Source organism: Pseudophryne corroboree, chromosome 6 (genome assembly GCF_028390025.1).
Source record: "Pseudophryne corroboree isolate aPseCor3 chromosome 6, aPseCor3.hap2, whole genome shotgun sequence".
In the NCBI taxonomy this organism is placed as follows: Eukaryota; Metazoa; Chordata; class Amphibia; order Anura; family Myobatrachidae; genus Pseudophryne; species Pseudophryne corroboree.
In genome coordinates, this window is record NC_086449.1 from 310,325,260 (window position 1) to 310,350,929 (window position 25,670).

At 43.4% G+C, this 25,670-nt stretch overlaps 1 protein-coding gene across 6 annotated transcripts in view; it reads right to left on the bottom strand.

Annotated features, from left to right (window-relative positions):
- APBA2 (amyloid beta precursor protein binding family A member 2) overlaps window positions 1-25,670 on the bottom strand; it is a 645,362-nt gene that overhangs the window by 70,260 nt on the left and 549,432 nt on the right. For all 6 annotated transcript variants that reach the window (XM_063926236.1, XM_063926237.1, XM_063926233.1 and 3 more), the window contains 4 exons: window positions 20,856-21,041; window positions 12,150-12,329; window positions 11,857-12,069; window positions 1,755-1,874 (listed from right to left, as the gene is read on the bottom strand). In XM_063926236.1, the coding sequence (XP_063782306.1) occupies window positions 1,755-1,874; window positions 11,857-12,069; window positions 12,150-12,329; window positions 20,856-21,041 (699 nt within the window). The remainder of the gene's footprint in view (window positions 1-1,754; window positions 1,875-11,856; window positions 12,070-12,149; window positions 12,330-20,855; window positions 21,042-25,670) is intronic.

Below are 25,670 nucleotides of genomic sequence, written 5' to 3' on the forward strand. Positions count from 1 at the left end.
TGTTTGACCTTTCCAGAAGCCAGGACATCTGTCCCAACTTACCAGGAGTCTTGGGAGGTATGTACTAAGGCAGATTTCAGTGAACAGGTGCCAACAGCAATGGTGAGCTGACCCATGGGCACATCCTGGGGCATATCCTGAGGCCACTAGTACTATAAGACAACACTGGTATATTCCCTTATCAAAGTGGGGTGGCCATGTCCACTGCAAGAAAACTTGATGATTTGAGAGTACGTTTATGACATATACTGTAGTCCTGTATTCCCTGGCATATTTGGGTGCAGTCTGTGCAGTGCACACTGCCCTCCAGGATCCAGGGGGCCCCACACTGCACACCATACAACCATTTTTTAATACTTACCCTCCAGAGTCCCGTGTCAGCAGCAGTGCTGCAGAATCACTAGGAAAATGGAGGGGCGGACATTTTTCCATTGTTTCGTACAAGCGCAGTACGGATATCACTGGGAAAATGGCCGCTGCGCCAATTTGCCAGAGACCTGTGCATGCGCATTAGACTAGTGACCCTAGTACCCTGAGCTACAGCGCTGCCGGCTAATGAGCAGGCAGAGCGTGCACACAGGCCTCATCCTCTAGATGCCCTCCTGACTGTATTAATGTGTACATTTACAGTATATATTAATAAAGCTTGTTATCTGTGCAAATATACAATATTTGACAAACTTGTGGTTTTAAGAACTTTAAAAAAATATAGTGCAACCATTTAAAAACCAAGGGACTAATTTATCATCCTCCGCATCTGAGGATGCAGGTGGGATGTGATAAAATCGATAACTGATTACAACGCACGGCTGTATCAATTAGTGCATGCAGGGACCCTGCAATGCCACTCCGCAGCATTACTGGGGGGGGGGGGTTCATAAAAAATATCCTGATGTCCTGCTGCACTTGCGCCTCCACCGCCAACATCATCGCTACCGTGGCCGCCAGGTCGACCCCCCATTGTAACTATCTCCCCTGGACACACAGAGCTGATCACACTGCCGGTTTCCTGCACAGCTCTCTCTGCTTAGAGGCAAAGAATGGTGTACAGAAGTACACAATCTGCAGTGAGGCCCGAGTCTTTTTTTACATTTTATTTTATTTTTTTTAAATCTGGTCAGATCGCATATCCCATTATAAGTATGGGAAATGCAATCTGGGTTACTACAAAAAAGTGGATTATACGATTTGAAGCAGATTTTCATGAAAACTGCTCCAAAAGCCCTTTAATACATTCAGGTAATACTCAAATAATGTGAAAAGGGGGTGAAAACACAGTTTTTCACATTTTTTTAATAAACAAATTGTTAATAAGGCCGCAGTTTGGACATGCCTGCCCTAAGTGCTCTGATTAACATCCTTGTATAAACATAAGATAATGTAGTTCAGTACCATAACCAGCAGATGGTGCCAAACTGATTCTAAAAGAACACACTACGCACATGTGTAATACTTACCTCTCTGAAGTTCCACGTCGGCGCTGCATCAGCAGCACAAATCACCGGGAAAATTACACTGCAGGCAAGAGAGCAGCATGGTGCGAGCACAATGTTCTTGAAGAATACCACAGATGGGGGGATTATACGGAGCTTGCACAAGGAACCCTTCAGCTCTTAAACCTCCACTGGTTACATAACTATAGAGGGTATGATTTTACAAAGGGCAAACAGTTTTCACAAATTCCACACTGATACAAAATTTTTGTAACTGAAAGGAAAAAGGTAACAATTGGATAAAGCATGCGTTTCACTCACAATTCCATTCTGCACACTGAATCCCAGCTGGTATTTCAGATCAGGTCTCTTGATAAGGACAGTAGTGACAGGTGGACAACTCACAATGTTTAGCTTCAGCTGTGTTTGATTCTTAAGGCCCTGTAATAAATAAAAATATGTAATCTCAGATGCTTAATTGCTTATGCTGGAAGCCATACTCTAACGGAGAGTCTGCACCTAGCATAACGCAGGTGCAAGTTTCCATGATAAGTCCCATGGCAGCGTCTAATGACTCACCAAGCGGGATTGTTGCTTCTACATATGCACATTCTTGTACATTCAGACGCACGCTTCTACTCCAGGACAAGGGCTGATAATAGCATAAGCATACAGACCAAGACGCAACTACAGCAAAAGATGCTAATGCCGTTGCAGCAGTATGCGACTCAGAATCAGGTCCCACTACAGTATATTTTACAATAGTATAAGTTTTAAAACAATAGAGATAATCCATTTGGCCCTAGATACATTGTTACCTTTTATGGACTATTCATATAAATGTGCTTATTGAGCAGCATCAGGTGAGGGGGGACTTACAGTACCTGGGTAACTGCATTTCAGGGACACACCCATAGGATCCTATGTTATAAATATGGTGCGGCTCTAATAAATTGTTGGTAAAGTTCAGGTACCACTTCACCCATTAGATTTCTTACTTGGGTTCATTGTTGATGGACAACCATAAGATCATGCTTTTCTAACATACAATTAAAATGTTTGATAGATGTATAAATACACGTCTGTAGATGGAGTACGCTGTGTTGGTAAAAACTCTGTTTGGTCTTACAGTCTGATCACTCAGTATCATAGGCAAACGCAGGGGGGGGTTCCGGTTGCCCAGAAACCCCCCTCTTGGTAAGTGTCTTAAATTATGACAACAATGGTTGATGATACGATTGTTAGAGCTGCCGCCCTATCATGCAGTTTAAGGGACAGAGCTGAGCTGCTGCGTATGCCCAGTGGTAGCATCTTCTTCTATCAAGTTTGCTATGTGTGTGGATCTGTGTCCTCAATCACCGCCCTGGACCGGAGAGTACCTACCAGGAAGGAGAGACACGAGCCTTAAGGCCCACACACACTAAACGAGCCCCCACCGATGCTGATATTGGCAGTGGTGGGGCTCCAGCGGGGTGCCAGCATCGGCAAGTGCATACACCCATGCCGATGCCAGTGGAAAAGGGAGCGGCGGCGGGGGGAGCGACGCCCATGCTGCAGCGTGGCTGTCATTAATGAGGACCTCCCTCCTCTGAACATGGGGTCGTTAACGATGCGCGGGAGTGCACATCATTAACGATATTGAATGTACACATTAGGCGATATTGTGAACGATATCACTCATAAAGCCCAAAATGAGCGATATAGTTCACAATATCCTCTAGTGCAGTGGTTTCCAAACTTTTTTGAATCACGGCGCCCTAGAATATCAGAATTTCTTTCACGGCACCCCTAGGCCAAAAATTTCTTACTGAGAAATTTAGAAAGAAATATTACATTAAGTAGATCACGTTTATATGTCATCCTTAGGGTCAGTTGTGTGGTGAGGGACAAGATTTGCTTCTGTTTGGCCACATATTTTATGACTGGCAGCGACCAGCACTGGTTTTGCCTATTATATTGACCATGAATAATTTGAATTGGTCCTGGACCACCAATCCAAGGCACCCCGCAAGTGTCCCGAGGCACCCCAGGGAGCCACGGCACACAGTTTGGGAACCTCTGCTCTAGTGTGTATGGGCCTTTACCATGAGGTGAGAGAATGTGTGCTGAGAAAGTACTGGTTCTATTACTGTATGTTTGTGTATTTGTTTATTTATTATGGTATGTAGAACCTTTTCTTGACCACTTACAGTATTTATATTATTTAAATGTTAGATACAGCCTATACTATAGACCATCTATAGAGTTAAATATTAATACTGTCTTCCATACAGTATCCAGTATATAAAAAAACAATGTTTACATTAATGTCCTGGATCATTACTAGGTTCTTCTACCGCTACCCCAGACTCCCACACTTGCTCCGATGTTCTGCAGAGTGGGAGACTGTGGACTGCTTTTGGAAACCCCCCTCTAAAAATTCTGCATTTGCCACTGAGTATATATTTAAATTCTGGAGTTAGATTTTTAATTTCTGCTTTGGACATTCACCTAAAACTGCTTCTGACTAATGAGATGAGGCAATTGCCGATAGCAAATTAGCAGTTAGCATAAAATGATGGATTTTACTCTCTGGTTCTTTAATGGTGAAATACAGGATATTTCCTGAGCATCTGCTGCTACATAACACAAGGCACTAAATTTAAGGCACAGGGGCTTTTGCAAGCTGACACCTTTCATTAACAGGTCTGACCTGGAAATGTAAACATTTTATAATATTAAGTGCACAGTGCAGCATGTTTTTCATTTACTGTTTTTTCTGCTTTAAATGTATCAAGGTCAATTGACAACTTGCGCAAACCACTACTTTGTAAATCTAGCCCAAAGGGTGGAAAACTTTCTACGAGAGAATATTGCCATTCTGTTCTCCGGAGTTAGACCATGATCCTTTGACATTCAGCAGCATTTGTATCTTTTTGCTGACAGCAGATAGGATTTTATCAATGTTCTCATCAACTCTGTACTTTTAGCTTTGTTACAGGATCAGATTAAGTAAAAGGATGGAACAGCATAATGTATTAGACTAGAATAGATTAATAATATCTCAACTACTGTAGGTCTATTTATTATATTTCAAAGACAAGACAAGATAATGTTTATAAACTGCACCAGTCATACGCAATATATAGTATATGAGGTATATTGCAATGTATCGTCAGCCTGCAAAATTATTAACAGTACAGTCCAGGTACTATTAATAATCACATTTCAAGGATACTGAGCACACAAAATATCACATTTCAAGGATACTGAGCTCTGATTGTGCTGGTGACGCTCTCCAGAGAATTAAGTATTTCTTCAATTTTGCTATGTAGTAAGACAAGGTTACACTAGAAGAAGGGCCTAAAAATACAACTGTAATGCCATAGTTAGTAGATAATATACAAAAGTTAACAATGCACTTTAAAATTATTTATTTTAAATGAATCTATGTTTAACTTGAATCTATATTTGTAATATTATAACACCAGTCTTTACTATGACCCCTTCCCCTTTGGTTACTGTTCCTGCCACGTAGAGCCAGTGTCCATTCTCTTTGTATCACATTGTTATAAAATATTTATACTAACTTGGTCATTTAGTGAAACAGTTGCCACTGTATGATATTGTATTTACACTCAGCAATTGGAGGCAGATCCCACTCACATGAAAAAAGAAGCATAATACATTTGCTTCATGTTTTCATCTATATGTTTGGAGAAGATATACAGAATTTTTTACTTTAAAAAATGAAAATCATGAGGACAAACTCTAAAATATAAATACTTTGATTGATCTCCCTTACACCTGAATGGGCAATCTTTGGTCTATTACCACCAAACACTCGAGCCCCAAAAGCAGTTAAACGGTTACTTCTGGTGATATCCTCGGCTGCCCGTAAATCAATTTTACACATGTGGATACAAAGCTCGATGCCTACCCTAGACATGTTTAAAGACAAATTGTTTTTTATTTGTCACATGGATTGGTTGGAGCCCTCCCTCCAAAAAGTATCCCGCACTTAAAAATTCTTTGCCATGTGGGAAAGTTTTATTGAGGTCCTACTCATACCCATTAAAGAGACCATTCTCAAGTGTTTCCGTAACAGTGCATGGTATGAATTTTTCTTTAAGATACTTCCATTTCCATTTGATGATATAATCGCTATGGCTCCTGACCCTTTCTCAACTATAATTTTTTATTTTATTCTTCTGCTTTGCATTATATATACAAATGTTATGTAATTCCTTTTTCAGTATGATGTAAAATAACTTCTGAGGTACACTACTTTACATGATGTATTATGCATACGCAACTGCATTTGTTGTAATATTCCTTTATTGTTTCAATAAAGAAAAGTTTATTAAAAAAATACTTTGATTGGACATATAAATGCAAATCTCGGTCTGGTTGCTATATATATTGATCTACTGTATATATAGTTTCTTACTCATATTAGAATTATATCCCCTTAGATTTAGATCCCTAAGGTATATTGTTATTTTACATTTATATTAATATGCCATTTCACAGTCTATTGGTGTAATGTTTAGCATTACTGCCTCAAAGCACTGAGGTCATGGTTTCGATTCCCACCATGGCCCTAAATGTGTGGAGTTTGGATATTCTCCCTGTGTTTGCATGGGTTTCCTCCGGGTGCTTACAAAAAATAGGATTTTGATAACCTACCGGTAAATCCTTTTCTCCTAGTCCGTAGAGGATGCTGGGGACAACATCAAGACCATGGGGTATAGATGGGATCCGCAGGAGACATGGGCACCCTCAACCATGCCGCACACATGGCATTCAACATAACACACGCCAACAGGCATGAACTAATTGCAGCAACATGCTGAAACCAGATAACACAACATGTGTAACTGTCATAACTAAACTGCAGGTAAAGTACGCCCTGGGACGGGCGCCCAGCATCCTCTACGGACTAGGAGAAAAGGATTTACCGGTAGGTTATCAAAATCCTATTTTCTCATACGTCCTAGAGGATGCTGGGGACGACATCAAGACCATGGGGTCTATATCAAAGCTCCAGTACGGGCGGGAGAGTGCGGATGACCCTGCAGCACCGATTGACCAAACTTTAGGTCCACATCGGCCAAGGTGTCAAACTTGTAGAACTTAGCAAATGTGTTTGACCCTGACCAGGTAGCTGCTCGGCAAAGTTGTAATGCCGAGACCCCCCGGGCAACCGCCCAGGATGAGCCCACCTTCCTAGTGGAGTGGGCCTTTACCGACGTCGGTAACGGCAATCCAGCCGTAATATGAGCTTGCTGAATTGTATTTCTAATCCAACGAGCAATGGTCTGCTTGGAAGCAGGACAGCCAATCTTGATGTGATCATACAGGACAAACAGAGCCTCTGTTTTCCGTATACGCGCTGTTCTAGCAACATAGATTTTCAAAGCTCTAACCACATCTAGAGACTTTGCATCAGTGAATGTGTCCGTAACTACTGGCACCACAATAGGTTGGTTTATGTGAAAAGCAGAAACCACCTTTGGAAGAAAATGTTGGCGAGTTCGCAACTCTGCCCTATCTTCATGGAAAATCAGGTAAGGGCTCTTGTGAGACAGGGCCCCCAATTCCGACACCCATCTTGTGGATGCCAATGCCAAAAGCATCACCACTTTCCAAGTGAGAAACTTTAACTCTATCTTTTGCAGAGGCTCAAACCAATCCGATTGAAGGAACTGCAATACCACGTTAAGGTCCCATGGTGCCACTAGAGGCACGAATGGAGGCTGGATGTGCAGAACCCCTTCACGAAGGTCTGAACCTCTGGAAGAGAGGCCAATTGTTTTTGGAAGAACACTGACAAGGCCGAAATCTGGACCTTGATTGATCCCAATCGTAGGCCCGTCTCCACACCATCCTGCATAAAATGGAGAAAACGTCCTAAGTGAAACTCTTCCGTAGGAGCTTTCTTGGATTCACACCAAGACACATATTTTCTCCAAATACGGTGGTAATGTTTTGACGTTACTCCCTTTCTGGCCTGAATAATGGTGGGGATGACCTCCTTAGGAATACCCTTCCTGGCTAGGATACGGCGCTCAACAGCCATGCCGTCAAACATAACCACGGTAAGTCTTGGTACACACACGGCCCCTGCTGCAGCAGGTCCTCCCGAGGAGGAAGAGGCCAAGAGTCTCCTATGAGCAACTGCTGAAGATCTGGGTACCAAGCCCTTCGTGGCCAGTCTGGGGCAATGAAGATTGCTCGAACCCTTGTCTTTCTTATGATCCTGAGTACTTTTGGGATCAGCGGAAGTGGAGGGAAAACATACACTGACGGAAACACCCACTGGGTCACCAGTGCATCCACTGCTACTGCTTGAGGGTCTCTCGACCTGGAACAGTATCTCTGAAGCTTCTTGTTGAGACGAGACGCCATCATGTCTATTTGAGGAACTCCCCAAAGACTTGTCACCTCTGCGAAGACTTCTTGGTGGAGGCTCCACTCTCCCGGATGGAGATCGTGTCTGCTGAGGAAGTCTGCTTCCCAGTTGTCTACTCCCGGAATGAATATTGCCGACAGAGATTGTAGATGTTTTTCTGCCCAGCGGAGGATTTTTGTCGCCTCTGCCATTGCCGCTCTGCTTTTCGTTCCGCCCTGCCTGTTTATGTATGCGACTGCTGTTACATTGTCCTGCACGGGACGGTCTTGAAGAAGATGTACCACTTGTTGAAGGCCGTTGTAAATGGCTCTTAGCTCCAGAACGTTTATGTGAAGGCAGGCTTCCTGTTGTGACCAACGTCCCTGGAAGTTTTCTCCCTGAGAGACTGCTCCCCAGCCTCGGAGACTTGCATCCGTGGTTACTAGGACCCAGTCCTGAATCCCGAACCTGCGTCCCTCTAGCAGGTGAGAGCTGTGCAACCACCACAGGAGCGAAATCCTGTTTTTTGACGACAGGATTATCTTTCTGTGCATGTGCAGGTGTGACCCCGACCACTTGTCCAACAGGTCCCACTGGAATATTCTGGCATGGAATCTGCCAAACTGTATGGCCTTGTAGGCCACCACCATCTGCCCCAACAACCGAATGCACTGATGGATCGACACACTTGATGGTTTCAATATCTGTTTTACCATTTTCTGGATTTCCAGAGCCTTTTCCAGGGGAAGAAATACTCTCTGAACTTCTGTGTCCAGAATCATCCTGAGGAAAGACAACCTTGTCGTCGGTTCAAACTGTGACTTTGGGTAATTTACGATCCACCCGTGTTGTTGGAGTATTGACAGGGAGAGGGATATGTTTTGTAATAACTGCTCCCTGGATCTTGCCTTTATCAGGAGGTTGTCCATATAAGGGATTATATTGACTCCTTTCTGACGAAGGAGGACCATCATCTCCGCCATCACCTTGGTGAATACCCTCGGCGCCGTGGAGAGACCGAAAGGTAATGTCTGGAATTGGTAATGGCAATCCTGAATCGCGAATCTCAGATAAGCCTGGTAAGGAGGATAAATGGGAACATGCAGGTAAGCATCCTTTATGTCCACCGGCACTAAGTAGTCCCCCTCCTCCAGACTGGCAATCACCGCCCAAAGTGATTCCATCTTGAACTTGAACCTTTCAAGGAAGAAATTCAGATCTTTTAGATTTAGGATCGGTCTGACCGAGCCATCCGGCTTCGGAACAACAAAGAGGCTTGAATAAAAACCCCGCCCTTGTTGTGACAACAGTACCAGGACTATAACCTGGTCTTGACATAATTTTTGGATTGCCGCTGTTACTGCTTCTCTCTCTGGTGGAGAAGCTGGCAAGGTCGATTTTAAAAATTGGCATGGGGGAACGTCTTGAAACTCTAGTTTGTATCCCTGGGATACTATTTGCAATACCCAGGGATCCAGGCCAGACAGAATCCAATCCTGGCTGAAGAGTTTGAGATGTGCCCCCACCTGAGCGGCCTCCCGCAAGGGAGTTCCAGCGTCATGCTGGGGATTTGGCAGAATTAGGGGTAGACTTCTGCTCTTGGGAAATAAGGCCTCACCTTTATATGGGAGAGCCTCCATGTTTCTTTTGGAATCTGCATCCGCATTCCACTGGCGAATCCATAACGCCCCCCTAGCCGATACTGCCATGGTAGCGGCTTGTGAACTCAGGAGTCCAATATCCTTCATTGCTTCCAGCATGTAGGCAGCAGCATCCTTGATATTCCCTAACTTAAGGAGTATCTAATCTTTATCAATCGTGTCAATTTCTGATGACACGCTTTCTGACCATTTTTCAATAGCGCGACTCACCCATGCGCAGGCAATAGTAGGCCTGAGCAGTGTACCATTGGTAACATAAATGGATTTCAATGTACAGTATTTCCATTTTGCGGTCTGCCGGCTCTTTAAGAGAAGCCGTGCCAGGAGCAGGGAGAATTACTTTCTTTGTCAACCTGGAAAGTGCACTGTCTAACACAGGGGGTGACTCCCATTTTTTTCCTGTCTTCAACAGGGAAAGGATAAGCTATGTGAATCCTTTTGGGAATACAAATTTTTTTTTATCAGGATTCACCCACATCCCTTCAAACAGAGCATTTAGTTCGTGTGAAGGAGGGAACGTGACTTTGGATTTCTTTTCCTTACATAAATAAGCTTTCTCCTGAGGTACAGGAGTGCTTTCTGTAACCTCCAACACGTCCCTTATAGCCACAATCATATATTGTATACTTTTGCCAATTTATGATCTATCGCTCTGGATTCACTATTGTCGACACAAGAATCAGAATCCGTGTTGGTATCAGTGTTTACAACATTTGCAAATGGTCTCTTATGTGACCCAGAGGGGCCGCCCGCATAAGGAATAACAGCATCCTGAAAAATCACATCTTCCACAGATTTTCTCCAGCATGCAGCCTTAGATTCAGACTTATCCAATCTACGGTTAATCAGATGCATACTGTCACGTAGCTCTTTCACCCGTGCAGGCTCTTGGTGTGCCGGTAGCACCACCACATTACAAGTCTGTGTCCCTAAAATGGCTTCCTCCGGGGAGGAACTCCCTGCCTCAGACATGCCTCACACGTGTACACCACACTCACAGACACACTGGGACTTATTCTGGGGACAGACCCACAGTAAAATCTGTCAGAGGGACACAGCATAGGAGCAGCCAGTTGACAACCCAGCACCAGTATTGCCTGTGAACACATTATGTCCACAGCCCAAAAGCGCTTTTAAATAGTAATATACACTATCAAATGCACCACAATCGCTTTGTGCCCCCCCCCCCTTCCCCTTTATAGCACCCTGTACTTGCCAGAAATGGAGGAGAGGACCAGCGTGTTCTCTGCAGCCTGAGGAGAGAGAGAAAATGGAGTAGTGTGCTGGCTGCCTGAGGAAGAAGCTCCGCCCCCACAATGGCGCGTCCTTACACTCAGTATATTGACTTATTATTTATACTGGCGGGGGTAGGGCTGTGCCAGCGGCATCTTATGCCCCCTCTTTGCCAGTTTGAGGTATTTTTCTTGCTGCCCAGGGTGCCCTCCCCGCACCCTGCACCCTGCAGTGCCTGTGTGTGTGGGCAGCAATGGCGCGCTGCGCTCCCGCCAGCCACGCTGCACCTCAGCCATCACTTACTTGATTGAAGATCATTCTTCTCATACTCACCTGTCTTCTGACTTCTGGCTCTGTAAGGGGGGTGACGGCGTGCTGTGGGAGTGAGCATCTAGACACGGCTAGCGTTCAGTTCCCTTCAGGAGCTAATAGTGTCCTGTCAGCCAGAAGCAGAGCCATGAAACTCTGAGGAAGTTGGTTCTGCTTCTGCCCCCTCAGTCCCACGAAGCAGGGAGTCTGATGACAGCAGATCTCCCTGAAAATAAAAAACCTAACATAACTCTTTTCAGAGAAATTCAGTAGAGCTCCTCAGAGTGCATCCAGTCGACCTGGGCACATTTCTAAGGCTGAGGTCTGGAGGAGGGGCATAGAGGGAGGAGCCAGTTCACACCCAATGAAAAGTCTTTAGAGTGCCCATGTCTCCTGCGGATCCCGTCTATACCCCATGGTCTTGATGTCGTCCCCAGCATCCTCTAGGACGTATGAGAAAATAAACTGGTAGGTTAACTGACTGCTGACCAAAAATACTCTATTGTACTGTACACATGCTTAGGGCAGACTAGATGGGCCAAGTGGCTCTTATCTGCTGTCAAATTCTATGGGGGAGATTCAAATGTTTGAAAAGTCAGTTGGGTGTCTGTTTTCTCCTGTCTATTAGATAGGAAAAACAGACTCCCAACTGACTTTTCAAACATTTGAATCTCCCCTTATGTTTCTATGACCTATGGAAATAATACATCTGTAAATGTTCTCAATGTTTTGAAGATAAATAAGATAGTTAGCATTTAATTATGTCATTTTCTGAAGCATTGAGCACTATAAAGTACCACTGTCTACTAAATGGTATTTCGGCCTGTTTCTTACTCTTATGACTTACCTTAATAATACCTTGACATGTTGCTAGAGGAAGACCAACCAAGCTTGTTCCATTTATGGACATGATTTGGTCCCCAATGCTGAGCTTCCCAGAACGTGCAGCTGGTCCTCCGTTCATCATATTTGCCAGTATTACAGTGGGGAGTATTGAGCCCCATCCAGATTCCACAATAACCACTCCCAGTATCTCTCCCTTCAGCTTTTCCACCTGCAGCTGTTAATGTGGGGATATAAAGTATGAGAAACCACAGGAAACTCTACAACACAAGATAAAGAATTATAACAACATATTACCTCTTTGCAGTTTTCAGAATTAGAGAAGTGTATGAGGTCATCATTATACATTTCTTGAGTATTTATTATGTCACTGTATTCTTTTTGACTGAGGTCTTCTGGGTTGATCCCATTGGCTCGTAAAAATTCCTGGTAAGCAACGCTAAAAGCTTGGCCAATCGACTGAGCAATGAGCTGTGCCTATCAATAGAAAGACGTTACATTATGTTTTAAGTATATTTAACGTGTTTCATTACTGACGGAATTAAAGAGTCTACTATGAGAAAAAAATAACAATTACATTAATAAATAATCATTCAAAAACCCTACTGTATGTATAAATATTCTACATCCACTGTGTGGCACTGTGTTATAACTTATAATGAAAATAAATTGACATTCTCAAAAAATAAAAGCCCCAGTTGAAATCTGTATGATAATGTTAACATTTTGCACAAGGCACACTGTATGTACTGGAGTTTGGCTCTTAAATGGATTAGGTGGTTGCCTGCAGATAAAAACATCACTATCACCTGAGATATCTACACTTGCACAGCCATTATAATGTCAGTCCAAGGAACTGGATAGACCTGAGCAATCTCCTGGTGCTAGGCAAGAGAGCTTCTCTCAGTTGTTATTTACAATGGCTGTGTCTGTTCAGCTGATTTAAGTACACAAGGAACTTATTGCTAACAATTAAAAGTGTTACCCTCTCAAATCATACAAAAACGGTTTTCCGTAATATAAAATATTACCGTGATTTATCACGGAGTGTGAATGATTTGTTCAGTGACAGAATCTAATACCATAATTGTCAGGTGCCAATATTCCCCCTTGATCACAGATGAATTGCTCATTTGTATTTCACTCACCTGTATTGAAGTAGTGACATACTTAATATAGAATGGGAAGCTTTTTTTACAAGAGTGTGCTGACAAGATCTGTCATCAAACATCCATAAAATAACCAGAGGCCTGATACAATCTGGGGAATAGGACCGATTGCAAGTTATCAAAGAGGGAATCTTTTAAAAGTGTACCATTACGTAACTGTGAGAAACGAGCTAGAGTTAAAATAGATAGTAGCCATGCAGTGTTTGTTAACTTGGTGAATAACAAGTAACAATGATATAGCCACACAGGTACACTGAATATAAATATATATATATATATATTTATATATATATATATATATATATATATGTCCATATGTCCATATGTAGAATGTGGCACTCCTGGACTCCACTTTGAGGTGAAAAAGGTGCTTTTATTAATCAATGTTTCGGGGTGCTTCCCCCCGTCATCAGGACACCCCGAAACGTTGATTAATAAAAGCACCTTTTTCACCTCAAAGTGGAGTCCAGGAGTGCCACCTTCTACATATGGACGTATATGGGGCTTGCTAAGCTCATAGGAGTGCACCCTGGCAAGTACTTACCTTAATGCTATTCCTGGAGTGCCGGATCCTTGCTACATGTGTGTGTATATATGTATATATATATATATATATATATATATATAACACACACACACACACCATGCACACACATTTGGACAGTACTGCTTCAAGATTTTCATGTGTGGAGAAGTGAGCCAGTGGAGAAGTTGCCCATGGCAACCAATCAGCTTTGAAGTAACTTTCCAGTTCATTCTATCAAATTATACATGGCAGCTGAATCACTTCTCCACTCTCTTTACTGCTTCATGAATACACCACATAAATGCAGCTCTTTGCAAACATGGTATCTGGCATACACGAGGCACTAGCAATATCTGGTCAAGCAATTTACAGAGAAAAACAATACCTTTCATTTATCAGTGGAAGAGAACATGAGAGCCATTGATGTCAGTCATCTCCTAGTACTATTTAAATCAGTATATAAAGCATATGCTGTAAAAAAAAAATATAAGCATATCAAAATAAAACCAAATCTCGTCGTGGTGGAAGAGCTGTTACCTGGGCCTGGTAATCTCCTGGCATTATACCCTGGCACCCTCCACACATCCTATGTGCTTGTTGTTGATACTGCAAGCTGAGGGGTTTATTTAAGACATTTTTTGGCCATTTAAGAAACAAAAAGTCACGGAGGCAGCTGAGCAGTGCTCAGCTCATCAGTGGCACTGACTGGCTGCGGTAAGAGTACATTAGCTCATCAGCACCTGCATGTGCACTGGAACTGGAGGACCAATTCAGGTTTCCAGTTCCAAATTCATTAAAAAAATAAACAATGTTTTTTTTTGTTTAGTTTTAAACAAAACAAAAAAATAGAAAACAGATCTAAAGAAAAAAAAATATATATAATAGAAACAAATGGAAATAATGCTTCACTTTAATAGTTTTTTCTTTGGGGTACTTTTTCTTTGAAGTGCTGTAAGAATAAAAGGTTGGTTTATCTTTTAAATGTGCTTTTTAAATTAATGGCAAATATAGATATACCCCCAATTCATGTGCACTAGAGAAAATAATCAAGTATAACCAGTATTAAATAACGACAGCTGCAGTAGCCTACTGTAATTTAGTTTGTGACTAAAATTTACAAAAGTGTAAAAGCAAATGTACCAAATGATGGCACTTGAACACATACTCATCATGTAGTAAGGATCTCAAATGAATGTTGTTGCAGTTCTGTTACCAAAGGACTCTTCATCAAAGAGTCCTTTGATAAAGCTTCAATATTGATGCAAAATGCATCATGACTGAGACAATCCCAGCTTCACCTGCGATCTTGCATCTCTGTTGTTGTGCTGGCATCTGTGCATCCAGTCCATCCAACAACTATACAGGACTGGAGACTGTGCACCAGCAGGGATCGGTATGAAATACAGGTTGAGTATCCCTTATCCAAAATTCAAAATCACACATTTTTGGTTCCCCTACTGACAAAATGACATATATATTATATATTATGTGTATATATCGATATATATATATATATATATATATATATATATATATATATATATGTGTGTCATTATCTCAGTAGGGGACCCAAAAATGTGGGATTTTGACCATGTCGGGATTTTGACCTTGTCAGGATTTTGACCATCGGTCAATTGCTGTCGGTATTTCGAACGTCGGGATTTTGATTGTAGGTACAGGTTGAGTATCCCTTTTCCACAATTCAAAATATTTTGACAGTCGGGAATTTGATCATCGGTAAATTGACTGCATCTCCTGCATTACTATAGCATCTGCTCTGGCATTACTGACAGTGCGCTCACTATAGATATTCAGTGGAGCAGCAATAGGACTGCAACATTCATTTGAGATCCTCACTACAGGAGCATGTGATTCCACTGGTAATTAAAGCTCCATACTGAAGTTGATCACTATTTCTATTGGTATATAGTAGCTCAAGACATGAGTAAATACTCCAGCTAAGCCAGCACAACAGATTTTTAATATTGGGGACAATTTCAACTCCTCCAATGTACAACTGCAAAGATTTATCTGCTTTTTACAATTATAAATACTTAGTGGTATGCTTATAATATACACTATATGCAAATAATTATTTTTAATTAACAATTTGCTTTGTTTTTATAAATGAAAGTTATTGTTTTCTTTGTTACTTTAGATGTGTTTCAGCCATGCTAATATCCTCTAGTTATCAGTATCATATTATTTGGTATATTTTAAGTTCATGGTGCTTTAAAAGTTTGGGCAGACTCAACGGAATCTCCCCGATGCCTGCATCTTGCGTGTTATTACATTTCCATGCTTACTTCCATATCAGAAATAAACAGTCCATGGGGGTGTATGGTTTTGCATACTTAGAAAGCAACTGCATGCGCCAGTGCAAATTTATATCAGCATCTGATGCTTCACTAAATTCTGATCTTCTGTTCTCTTAATTTCTATAAGTAGTAATGCTGGCACATGTAAAGAACAATGCCCTTCTTAATGAGACTTTCCATTAACCACTTTTCCAATAGTAAACCATTACAGCTATTGCACGTCCCTTGACATTTAACTCTGATGGGATTAAACAGTATGCGCTGAGATTCATAGCTTTCCACTGCACTCTAAAAGGTGATCATTCATTTATTGCAGTAACTCCAATATCAATACGTTTTCCCTTGCATTCATTGAAAAAATCTAATGAGTATTATTTATATTAACTTCTGTAGCCTAAAAAGTCACATAGACTGTAGGATTCTGCAAACAGTGGCAGAGCCTTATTATTCTTATTGATGTAATGTTTTCCTTCTTTGGCATAGCTGATGTGTCCCTCGGGGTATGGAGATTATCTCCACACAACACATTTTGTGACTGCAGGCAGAGGGAATACATCCATATAGAGAAAACAAAATATAATTGGTATATTGTAGAATAGATAGAGGTTTTCCTAATGAAATCAGTTTTATAAAGAATAATCTTGTGAAATAGGGAGTGGAGAGAGCTCACAGTGTCAACTGCAAATCTGTGTAAGTAAAAACCAAATTCATTGATATAAAGTAAGAGTTGAGTTCTAAAACCTCATATTAGGGATTACAGAGTAACCCGTGGAGTAGAAAATAAACGCAGCGATGGAACTTTTTATTTATTATGCTTGGGTATATACTGTAATGCCGTGTTTAGGGAGAGACTTAAACCTTCAAGTGGAGGTGTTGTCCAGAACCAGAGCCGGATTAAGACTTGTTGGGTCCCCAGGACAACTAAATTGTGTGGGACCCCCTCCAATAAAATTACCCATCCCCTCGCCCCCAATATGGCCACAGTGCACAACTTCTTCCCCCATGCCACCCAGGTACTCATGTCTCTTCCCCCTAACAAGGCCACAGAACACAACGCCCCACCCCGCCACCTCTCGTGCTCTGTATGCATCTGACGCTGTGGGATTGGTATGTTTTACTGGCAGACGGGATGCCAGCTGTCAGTGCACCAACAGAGGCATCCCATCTGTCGGAATCCCGTCAGCGAGGCAGCATGTCCCCTCACAGGTTTGTTGTGCTCGCACGCTTCGGGGGCAGTGGCTTTGCTCGCAACTGGCTATATTCCCAACCAAGTGGGAATAACCTGCAGTGGTCGGGAATTCCATCCAGCGGTATTTCACCGCCTGTCAGGATTCTGGCATCAGTCTCCTGAATGCCGGGATCCTGGCAGCCGGTATTTTAACTGCATACCGGCTCAGTATGTGGTCTGCATCAGCAGCATGATTGCCACGGATGAGGGGACTTGGGTGACACTCTGCACCGCACTGTATGCAGTCTGAGCAGTGGCAGCCCCCTTTCGATCACCAGATAGGTTGGCTGGCTGAGCATCAGCTCAGCGTGTACTGTACCCAGCATAAGAGATGCCCTGTAGGCATAGGCGTTCACAGAAGCCGACACGAGTATGCCGCTCTGGGACTTCCCCCCTCCACTGCAATATAGTCTACTCCCACCCCCACATCCAGGACATAGGGGTCTATTTACTAAGCCCTTGGATGAAGGTAAAGGAGACGGAGATAAAGTTCCAGCCAATTGGCTCTTAACTCATTTTTCACACCTAGCCTGTGACAAGGCAGTTAGGAGCTGATTGGCTGGTCATTTATCTCCGTCCACTTTATCTCCATCCAAGGTTTAGTAAATAGACCACACAGACTGCTTACCTGGGCCGCCCAGGTGAGCAGTCTATGTCCCACAACAAGGGGTGGAAAAGGTAATCCGTTACCCGGTAGAGGAGGGATGTCCTAGAGCGGTACCCCCGTGTGCTGCTGAATTTATACCCTGTATTTGAACTTATTTTTCTGCACATTGAAGCAAGTAGCATTTTGCATTTATTGTTGCCACTATAAATTATATACAGATGTAGCTACATCTGTATACTGTAGGCTTACCATACTATCCCTTTAAGCCAGGACACACATGAATTACACAGGTTCTGTGGCTGATTAAAACCAGGTGAAATTCAGGCTTGAAGTCAGCTAGTCAAAGAACCTGTATAATTCATGAGTGTTATATAATATACTGCACATTAAATGTAATTTTAAAATATCAGTTGCACGCCAAACAGGATCCCATTTGCACCTGAATGCTGTGAATGACCCTAATGTTTTATTAAAGCTGACACAGGTGTGCATGCAGGACGACATAAGGTGCTGGCACTCAGCTTGGCCACTACAGGTAGCAGACATTAAAGAAATGTATCAAAGACACTGTTGTCTGGTGAGCTTCTATTGTAAGGTCCTTTGATGTCCACCAGTGTAACCACCAGTGGAGCTTAGCAGCAGGAGGACTTAACTACAGTATACCTGATTTCCCAAAAGCAAGTAAGAAAATGCTTTAGATCTGAAAATGGATACATATGAGCAATGTGATAAAAATATAGTTTAAAAATAAATGTACTAGTAGAATAGGCTCTTACAATAATGTATTTCCTGCTGAAAATCATGAAAGTAAAACGGACGTAGCGCCTGATTCATAGATGGACGCTAATGTTGCCACCACTGGGTCTTTGTGTGCAGCGGCTGTGTGAAAATATGCAAAATCCGCGGGAGGTGTCATATGTTAAAAGACGCCCACTGCCGGCTTCTGTGATATGATGGCTGCAGCCGAAGACATAGCATCGGCTCCTCTGCATGAACATTGGACATCTGAGTAACCCTTAGGTTACTCAGGTTACTTAGGATGTCTATACAATATTATCAAAAAGCCAAGACTGCAAATATGTGCATAAAACCTAAAAATTACAACCAAGGAGTTCCACCTAACTCCCAAGGTGATATAGAGGAAAGAAAACAGTGTTCACTCTAATAGGTGCTTTTTCTAGTAACATGTACAAATTCAGTACAACTAAAAGACACCTCTGAATGGATAAAAGGTTTTATACATACATTGTACTCACATTTAAAATAATCATACAGGCATATCTACCACACGCAGGTGGAGTACTCCTTGGTGATTAGACTAATGGTATAATCTTTCTCCTTGACCTGGTGTCAAAAGGTCACAAGGCAGATGCTTGTGATGAAGATCCTACATGGGGGGTAATTCCAAGTTGATCGCAGCAGGATTTTTGATAGCAATTGGGCAAAACCATGTGCACTGCAGGGGAGGCAGATATAACGTGCAGAGAGAGTTAGATTTGGGTAGTGTGTATTCAATCTGCAATCTAATTTGCAGTGTAAAAATAAAGCAGCCAGTATTTACCCTGCACAGAAATAAAATAACCGACCCAAATCTAACTCTTTCTGCACATGTTATATCTGCCTCCCCTGCAGTGCACATGGTTTTGCCCAATTGCTATCAAAAATCCTGCTGCGATCAACTTGGAATTACCCCCATTGTTTGAAACATGTTAAGCAGCTGACATACTTTCTATGAAGGACTGTGGGTGCATTTGGGACTTCTTCTCCAGCGGTGGGATCTGGTTTCCAGGACCTGTTCTCTTTAACCTGCGTGTTACGGGCTCAGACACTGGCCATGGCGACAGTTAAACTGAAACCTTGCAGTGGCTGGTGCAAAATTTTAAAGTTTGACTGATGGTTCCGTCTAAAGACGTACTAAAGGTGCATACACACGGAGATATTTTGACTAAGAGATTGTGACTGAGCAATTTCCCTTGAACTGGCAGTAGGAGATTTTGACTAACTTTACCAGAGATTTTGACTAACTTTTCCAGCGATTTTGGCTATGGGCGATTTTGGCTAACTCATTCAAGCAAGGGGATGCTTTTTCTTTCCCAGCGACATAGCCAAAATTGACTTGCCTGCACAGTCTATTTTTAGCAGCGATAGCGACCTGGCGGGGACGCGCATCGCTATCGCTGGCTGTGTACACATGGAGAGATATGCACTAACTTTCTGAGCGATTTTGACTATATAGTCAAAATCGCTCAGTTATATCGCTCCGTGTGTATGGACCTTAAGTGTTATTTCTGCGTCTACAGAAACACAAGTGCCATTGTGACCTACAGTAGCAACTATTAAAATGAGGCATGACAGGGCTTGCTGGGACCTGTAATGTGCTGGAAAATGAAAATATAATTCCTATTGTGAAACTATTATTTTTACTCTAATACCCACGGTCCATGGGTGTTGGGAAGAGCTATAGTTCTATCAGCACAGGGGAAGTATTTATTTATTGTGAGGATGGTGGCAGCATAATGAATTGCTTGACACTATGGAGGGGACACCCGATGCTGTTTCCACCCTGCTGTAGTTGTGTCAACCCAGGCAGGCAATAGGAATTTTGGGGGGACTACTACATGCTCTGCCCCCCCCCCCCCCCCACACACATCCCCCATCCCCCTCCATTTTAACACTGTTAGCCTAGGCTTAAACACCTAGTGCTGGTTCTAATTTTCTCAAGGACTCAACACATTTTTCATTTTCTTTGTTACCATGAAAAAATAAGCAAGGCTGCACAGATCTCAGTGCAGCTCTTTACACAAACATTCCTCTCAGAAGATACTAATTTTCTTCAGCATTTTTGCATCAAATTCAATAACCAAAGCTTAGCAAATCTGTGATTTCCACACTTATAATGGGGAAAATCAGGATGCCATTTTGTAGTCTAATGTGTGGACAGTTTAGCTGCGAGTTTGACATTAGTACATTGGCAAGATGCAAAACTGAGAAAAAATTGCCACAAAACAGCCAGGATTACAAACCCTAATTATAGTGAATGTCCCCCAAAATCTTGTTACACCATTGGTCTGTGGGCCATATCTACCGATGTCCTGGTATTTATAACTAATGGGTTGATTAGTACATATACTATTTGAGATGGAGCAAGAACTTACGTCTTCTGATTCAAACACATGGCAGATCATCTTGTACTGCTTCTTTCCTTCCTGAGTACCCGGAGTAGTTTCTATACAATCTTGAGATGCAGATCTTGGCATCCGACGTCTTGCCATCAAGACAACAATGTTACCAATGTCAGCAATGTATGAAATTGTCCTCAGTGCATGGTCCATCATTGTTTCCTGTATATAGAGAATAAATCCCAAGAGCTCAGTATAAACTATTTTCTACAATCTACTTTATACACTATTACTGTAAATCAACACAATGGTAGCTACTGGAGCTTATCAACAAAATACTGTACCAAGCCTGAAGCAAAATCTGGTAACACCACAGAGATATGATATATTTAAATAGGTTGGGTACAAAATGCTAGCAGTTGGGATCCCGATATTCAGAAGACTGAGAGCGCAATCCCAATGTACAGAATTCAGGCGGATCCTATGTATTTTAACTGTACCCCTGTCCCTTAACTTAACCCACCCTTCCTGCAGTCTAACCCTAACCTCCAGATCCCACAGCCTAAGCCTAACCATCCCCTCCAGCAACCTAACCCTAACTACCCCTGCAGCCTGACCCTAATCCCCCTTATCCCCCACAACCTAACTCTAACCTCCCCCACGCAGCCTAACCCCAACCCTCTGCTTTGTGTCTAACCGAAACCCCAACCCCAGTATTTACTGGTGTGCTCTGGCGGGATTGTCTGTTGGGATTCCGCTGTCGGTCTTCTGACTGTCAGGAACCAGACTGCTGGGATCCTGACCACATCCCATTGAAATCCATAACTAAGTAGCATGATATTGTCAGACAGAGCAGCACCTTGTAATTTCCAGCAAAATTATATTTTTTATACAGGCATGCATTAAAAATGATTCTATAAAGAGGTGGTGGTGGGAAGGACATTATAACTTCTGATTGGACCTCCCACTCACTCCTACCTTCTGTAGCTATTCCAGAGACAATGCAGCTTCTAAGTGTACCTGACATCTGCATTATTTACAGAAACTATGGATGTTGGTATAGGTATCAGCTGTGTGCTATGTGTGTTAGTCAACACAAAGTATAACTTAACCAGGAAGAAGGTTTATTAAGCGTCAGGAACAGAGTTAATATCGTTATTGCAATATGCGTAACATAACAGACATATAGGGCCAAATGTAATAGAGTGAGAGTTTCAGAAAGTGAGAGATTTGGTAAGGTTTTTCAGTTTTTTTTAAAGTGGCAATCATTTGCACTGCAAAACAGCCATCCGGTGCCGCCCGGTGCTGTGTAGATGTCCGGTGTTGTGCAGTGCACTGCATTGTGGGAGCGGCACATAGACGCTAGAGGTCATAATTGACCTCTAGTGTCTATGCGGTGCTATGGGAGAAACGTCATGATGTCTCTCCCATAGATCCAAGGAGCAGCGTCGGCGGCCGGAGACGGAGGGCAGCAGTGGTCAGTAAGCAAGAGCGGGGATTGTAAGTATTTTTTTTTTGTAAACTGCGCAACTAGGGGGCACAACTCTACAGGGGGCACAGTACTGGGGGCAATACTACTGGGGGCACAACTCTACAGGGGGCACAGTACTGGGGGCAATACTACTGTGGGCACAGCTACAGGGGGCATAACTGACCACGCACCTTCTCCATGAAGCCACACCCCTATTTTTTGCCCGGGGTGCTTCAAGGTCTAGATCCGGCCCTGGAGAGGGAGGTGGCTGGGGCAGAGCTGGGGAATATGTGTGAGAGTGAGGTGGCTGGGGTAGGATCTATATATGTGTGTAAGAGGGGGTGGATAGGGCAGGGCTGGGGTATATGTGTGAGAGGGAGGTGGCTGGAGCAGGGCTGTGGTATAAGTGTAAGAGGGAGGTGGCTGGGGCAAGGCTGAGGTATAAGTGTGAGAGGGAGGTGGCTGGGGCAGGGCTGGGGTATATGTGTGAGAGAGAGGTGGCTGGTTAGGGCTGGGGTATATGTGTGAGAGAGGTGGCTTGGGTAGGGTCTATATATGTGTGTAAGAGGGGGTGGATGGGGCAGGGCTGGGGTATATGTGTGAGAGGGTGGTAGCTGGGGCAGGGCTGTGGTATATGTGAGAGGGAGGTGGCCTGGGCAAGGCTGAGGTATAAGTGCGAGAGGGAGGTGGCTGGGGCAGGGCTGGGGTATATGTGTGAAAGGGAGGTGGCTGGGGTAGGGCTGGGGTTTTTGTGAAAGGGAGGTGGCTGGGGTAGGGTCTATATATGTGTGTAAGAGGGGGGTGGATGGGACAGGGCTGGGGTTTATGTGTGAGAGGGAGGTGGCTGCGGCAGGTTTGTGGTATATGTGTCAGAGGGAGGTGGCTGGGGTAGGGATGGTGCATATGTGTGAGAGGGAGGTGGCTGGGGCAGGGTCTATATACTGTATGTGTGTGAGAGGTGAATGGGGTAGGGCTGGATATACGTAGGCTTACCATACCATCCCATTAAACCGGGACGCTCATGGATTACAAAGGTTCTGTGGCTGAACCGCCCAGCCCAAACGTTGACAATTTGTTTATAAAACTGGTTGACGCACCAACTAAAGCTCCAAGCCTGCTGTAGCACCACCCACACTATCCACTGTTCCGACCTCCTCCATGGCCCCACAATTTCTGATGGCAGCCTTGTCTATGTGCTCACACTTATGCATGTGCCTTGGAGTTCCCACCAGTTTCAAGTATCTTGGTTCAGCCTGCAAAATAGCTGCCTTCACTGTGTATAGGTGAGAGATACATTAACATTTTATCTTTTGGTACTTCTATCAGCAAATAAAAAACACAACCATATTACAGAAAACTCCAGTATGAAACATTTTCCTCTAAACCTCAGTAACCGACATTCTGGCTCCCCCTCCATGAGGAGACGGTAGATGCTAGAATCAAGTGGGCTAAGGGACCTTTCCCGTCTGGGGGAGGAGCCACGACTCAAGGGGGAGGAGCTAGGCCAGCGGGATAGTTCCTCTACTATCCACACCACCAACTATTACCTTTAGTAATCAGGTGGCGAACTAAGCGAGCCACCGAGCCCGAAGCGTGGCGAGCGAAGCAAGCCCGCGAGGGTACTTTTCAGGGTACCCTGTTCGCCCGTAGCTACTCCCCCTGGTGACGTTTCTCCTCCCCTAGATACGTCAGAAGGTCCCTTCTCCCACTCCGATATAGAATCAACCATGAGGAGACAGTCAGATAGTCACAGAGGGGGGAAGGGGAGGGTGTCTAAAGGGGGTGATGTAAAGACCAGTGGTGGATTTCTCATTAGGCACATGAGGACATGCCCGGCAATTACTAGAGGGCGGCACAGCAGGCTCATTCTTTTCTTTTTTTTATTACAATTTCTTTTTTAAATATTTTATTTTGTAACTGATCAGAGTGGGACAATAGGCAGCAAATTGTGGTCCGGGAGCTGATAGTGGGGTGAGGTTGGGGCTGCTTTGGTGGTCTTGAGGCATCCGGAATTGGCCCCCGAAACGAAGGGGGCAGTGACCTTACTGAGGGTGGGGGGGGGTGTCTGCCAATAATGTGCCTAGGGACGGCCTGATCCCTAAATCTGCCACTGGTAGGGACATGATGCTGTAAAGGAGGAGGTGCAGGGGACACATTCATGTCATCAATGCATGAATGCCCAATCTAGTGAGATCGCTCATTTCGCCGGGAGAAGTGACCTTTTTTTATTTTTTTCCCCTCCATCCCTCCCTCCCTCCCTCCCTCCCTCAGCACACAGCGCACACTACGCGCTGTGTGCTGAGCTTGAGAGATATGTGATGAGCAATCTGTGCTAGATTGCTCAGCACACATTTCCGGGACAAATATCCCAGTGTGTACATGGCTTAACTCTCTCTGCACATGTTACATCTGCACTCCTGCAGTTTGGGCGTAGTGTTCCTGAAAGGCCAGGAGAGCCACTACTGCACTCCACGCAGGCGGCGGGAAAACTGACTAGGGGTTTCGAACAGGACCTAGAGATAGGAGGGTACTACTTGGGGCGGAGAGGGGAGCGAGAACAGCTTTGCGGCGCCTGTCAGACCAGCTGCGCCTGACTGAGGGTTAGTGTGCTTTTTTGGTTTTCTATCAAACCTGAATAAGGCCCATATCCGGAGCTGTGGTATCATACCATCTTTTCTGAATTGAACTATTTTGCTTTTACTCTAAAAGTTTTCTACTTCTTTAGCAGAGCTAAAATTAGTTTTACACTGGCAGATATGACTTTCACATCCTCCTTATTTATGTGAGGCACCCTGCCACAGTGTAGATGAGGAAATTATGCGGCTGGGAAATGTCCTATCTCTCTTTGCCATGCAGGTATAAATCACAGTGTTATCTCTAGTACAGCACCCACTGCTTTTATTTTCATTGCGTTTGCTGACTGTGGCCTTCATGTCACTTTGATGTGCTCTGTTTCAGTATTAAGAGATGTGTAGAACAGTGATATTCATGTGCTGGCAAATATGTAAAGATTATCAGACTACTTATATGAAACCAAATATATTTATACAATTCACTGTGTGGAGATAATGTATATTATTAATGACTAGGTGAAGGTAAAATTACAGTATGATGGAAACAGAAACATTTCACCGTGACAAAGACAAAATGTAATTTAAGAGAGAGAGAGGTAAATATACACAACAAAAATATTACTATTGCGTGCATTCAATTAAGTGGCATGCCACAGGTTTGTCGTCCAGGATCAAATGAAATTATTTATGGTCAATGGGATAGGCAAAATAAGTGCTGGTGGATGAAATCAACATACCTTCCAACATGACCTCCCATCAATATGTGGACAAACAGAGACATAACCCACCAGCACGTAACTGAACTCA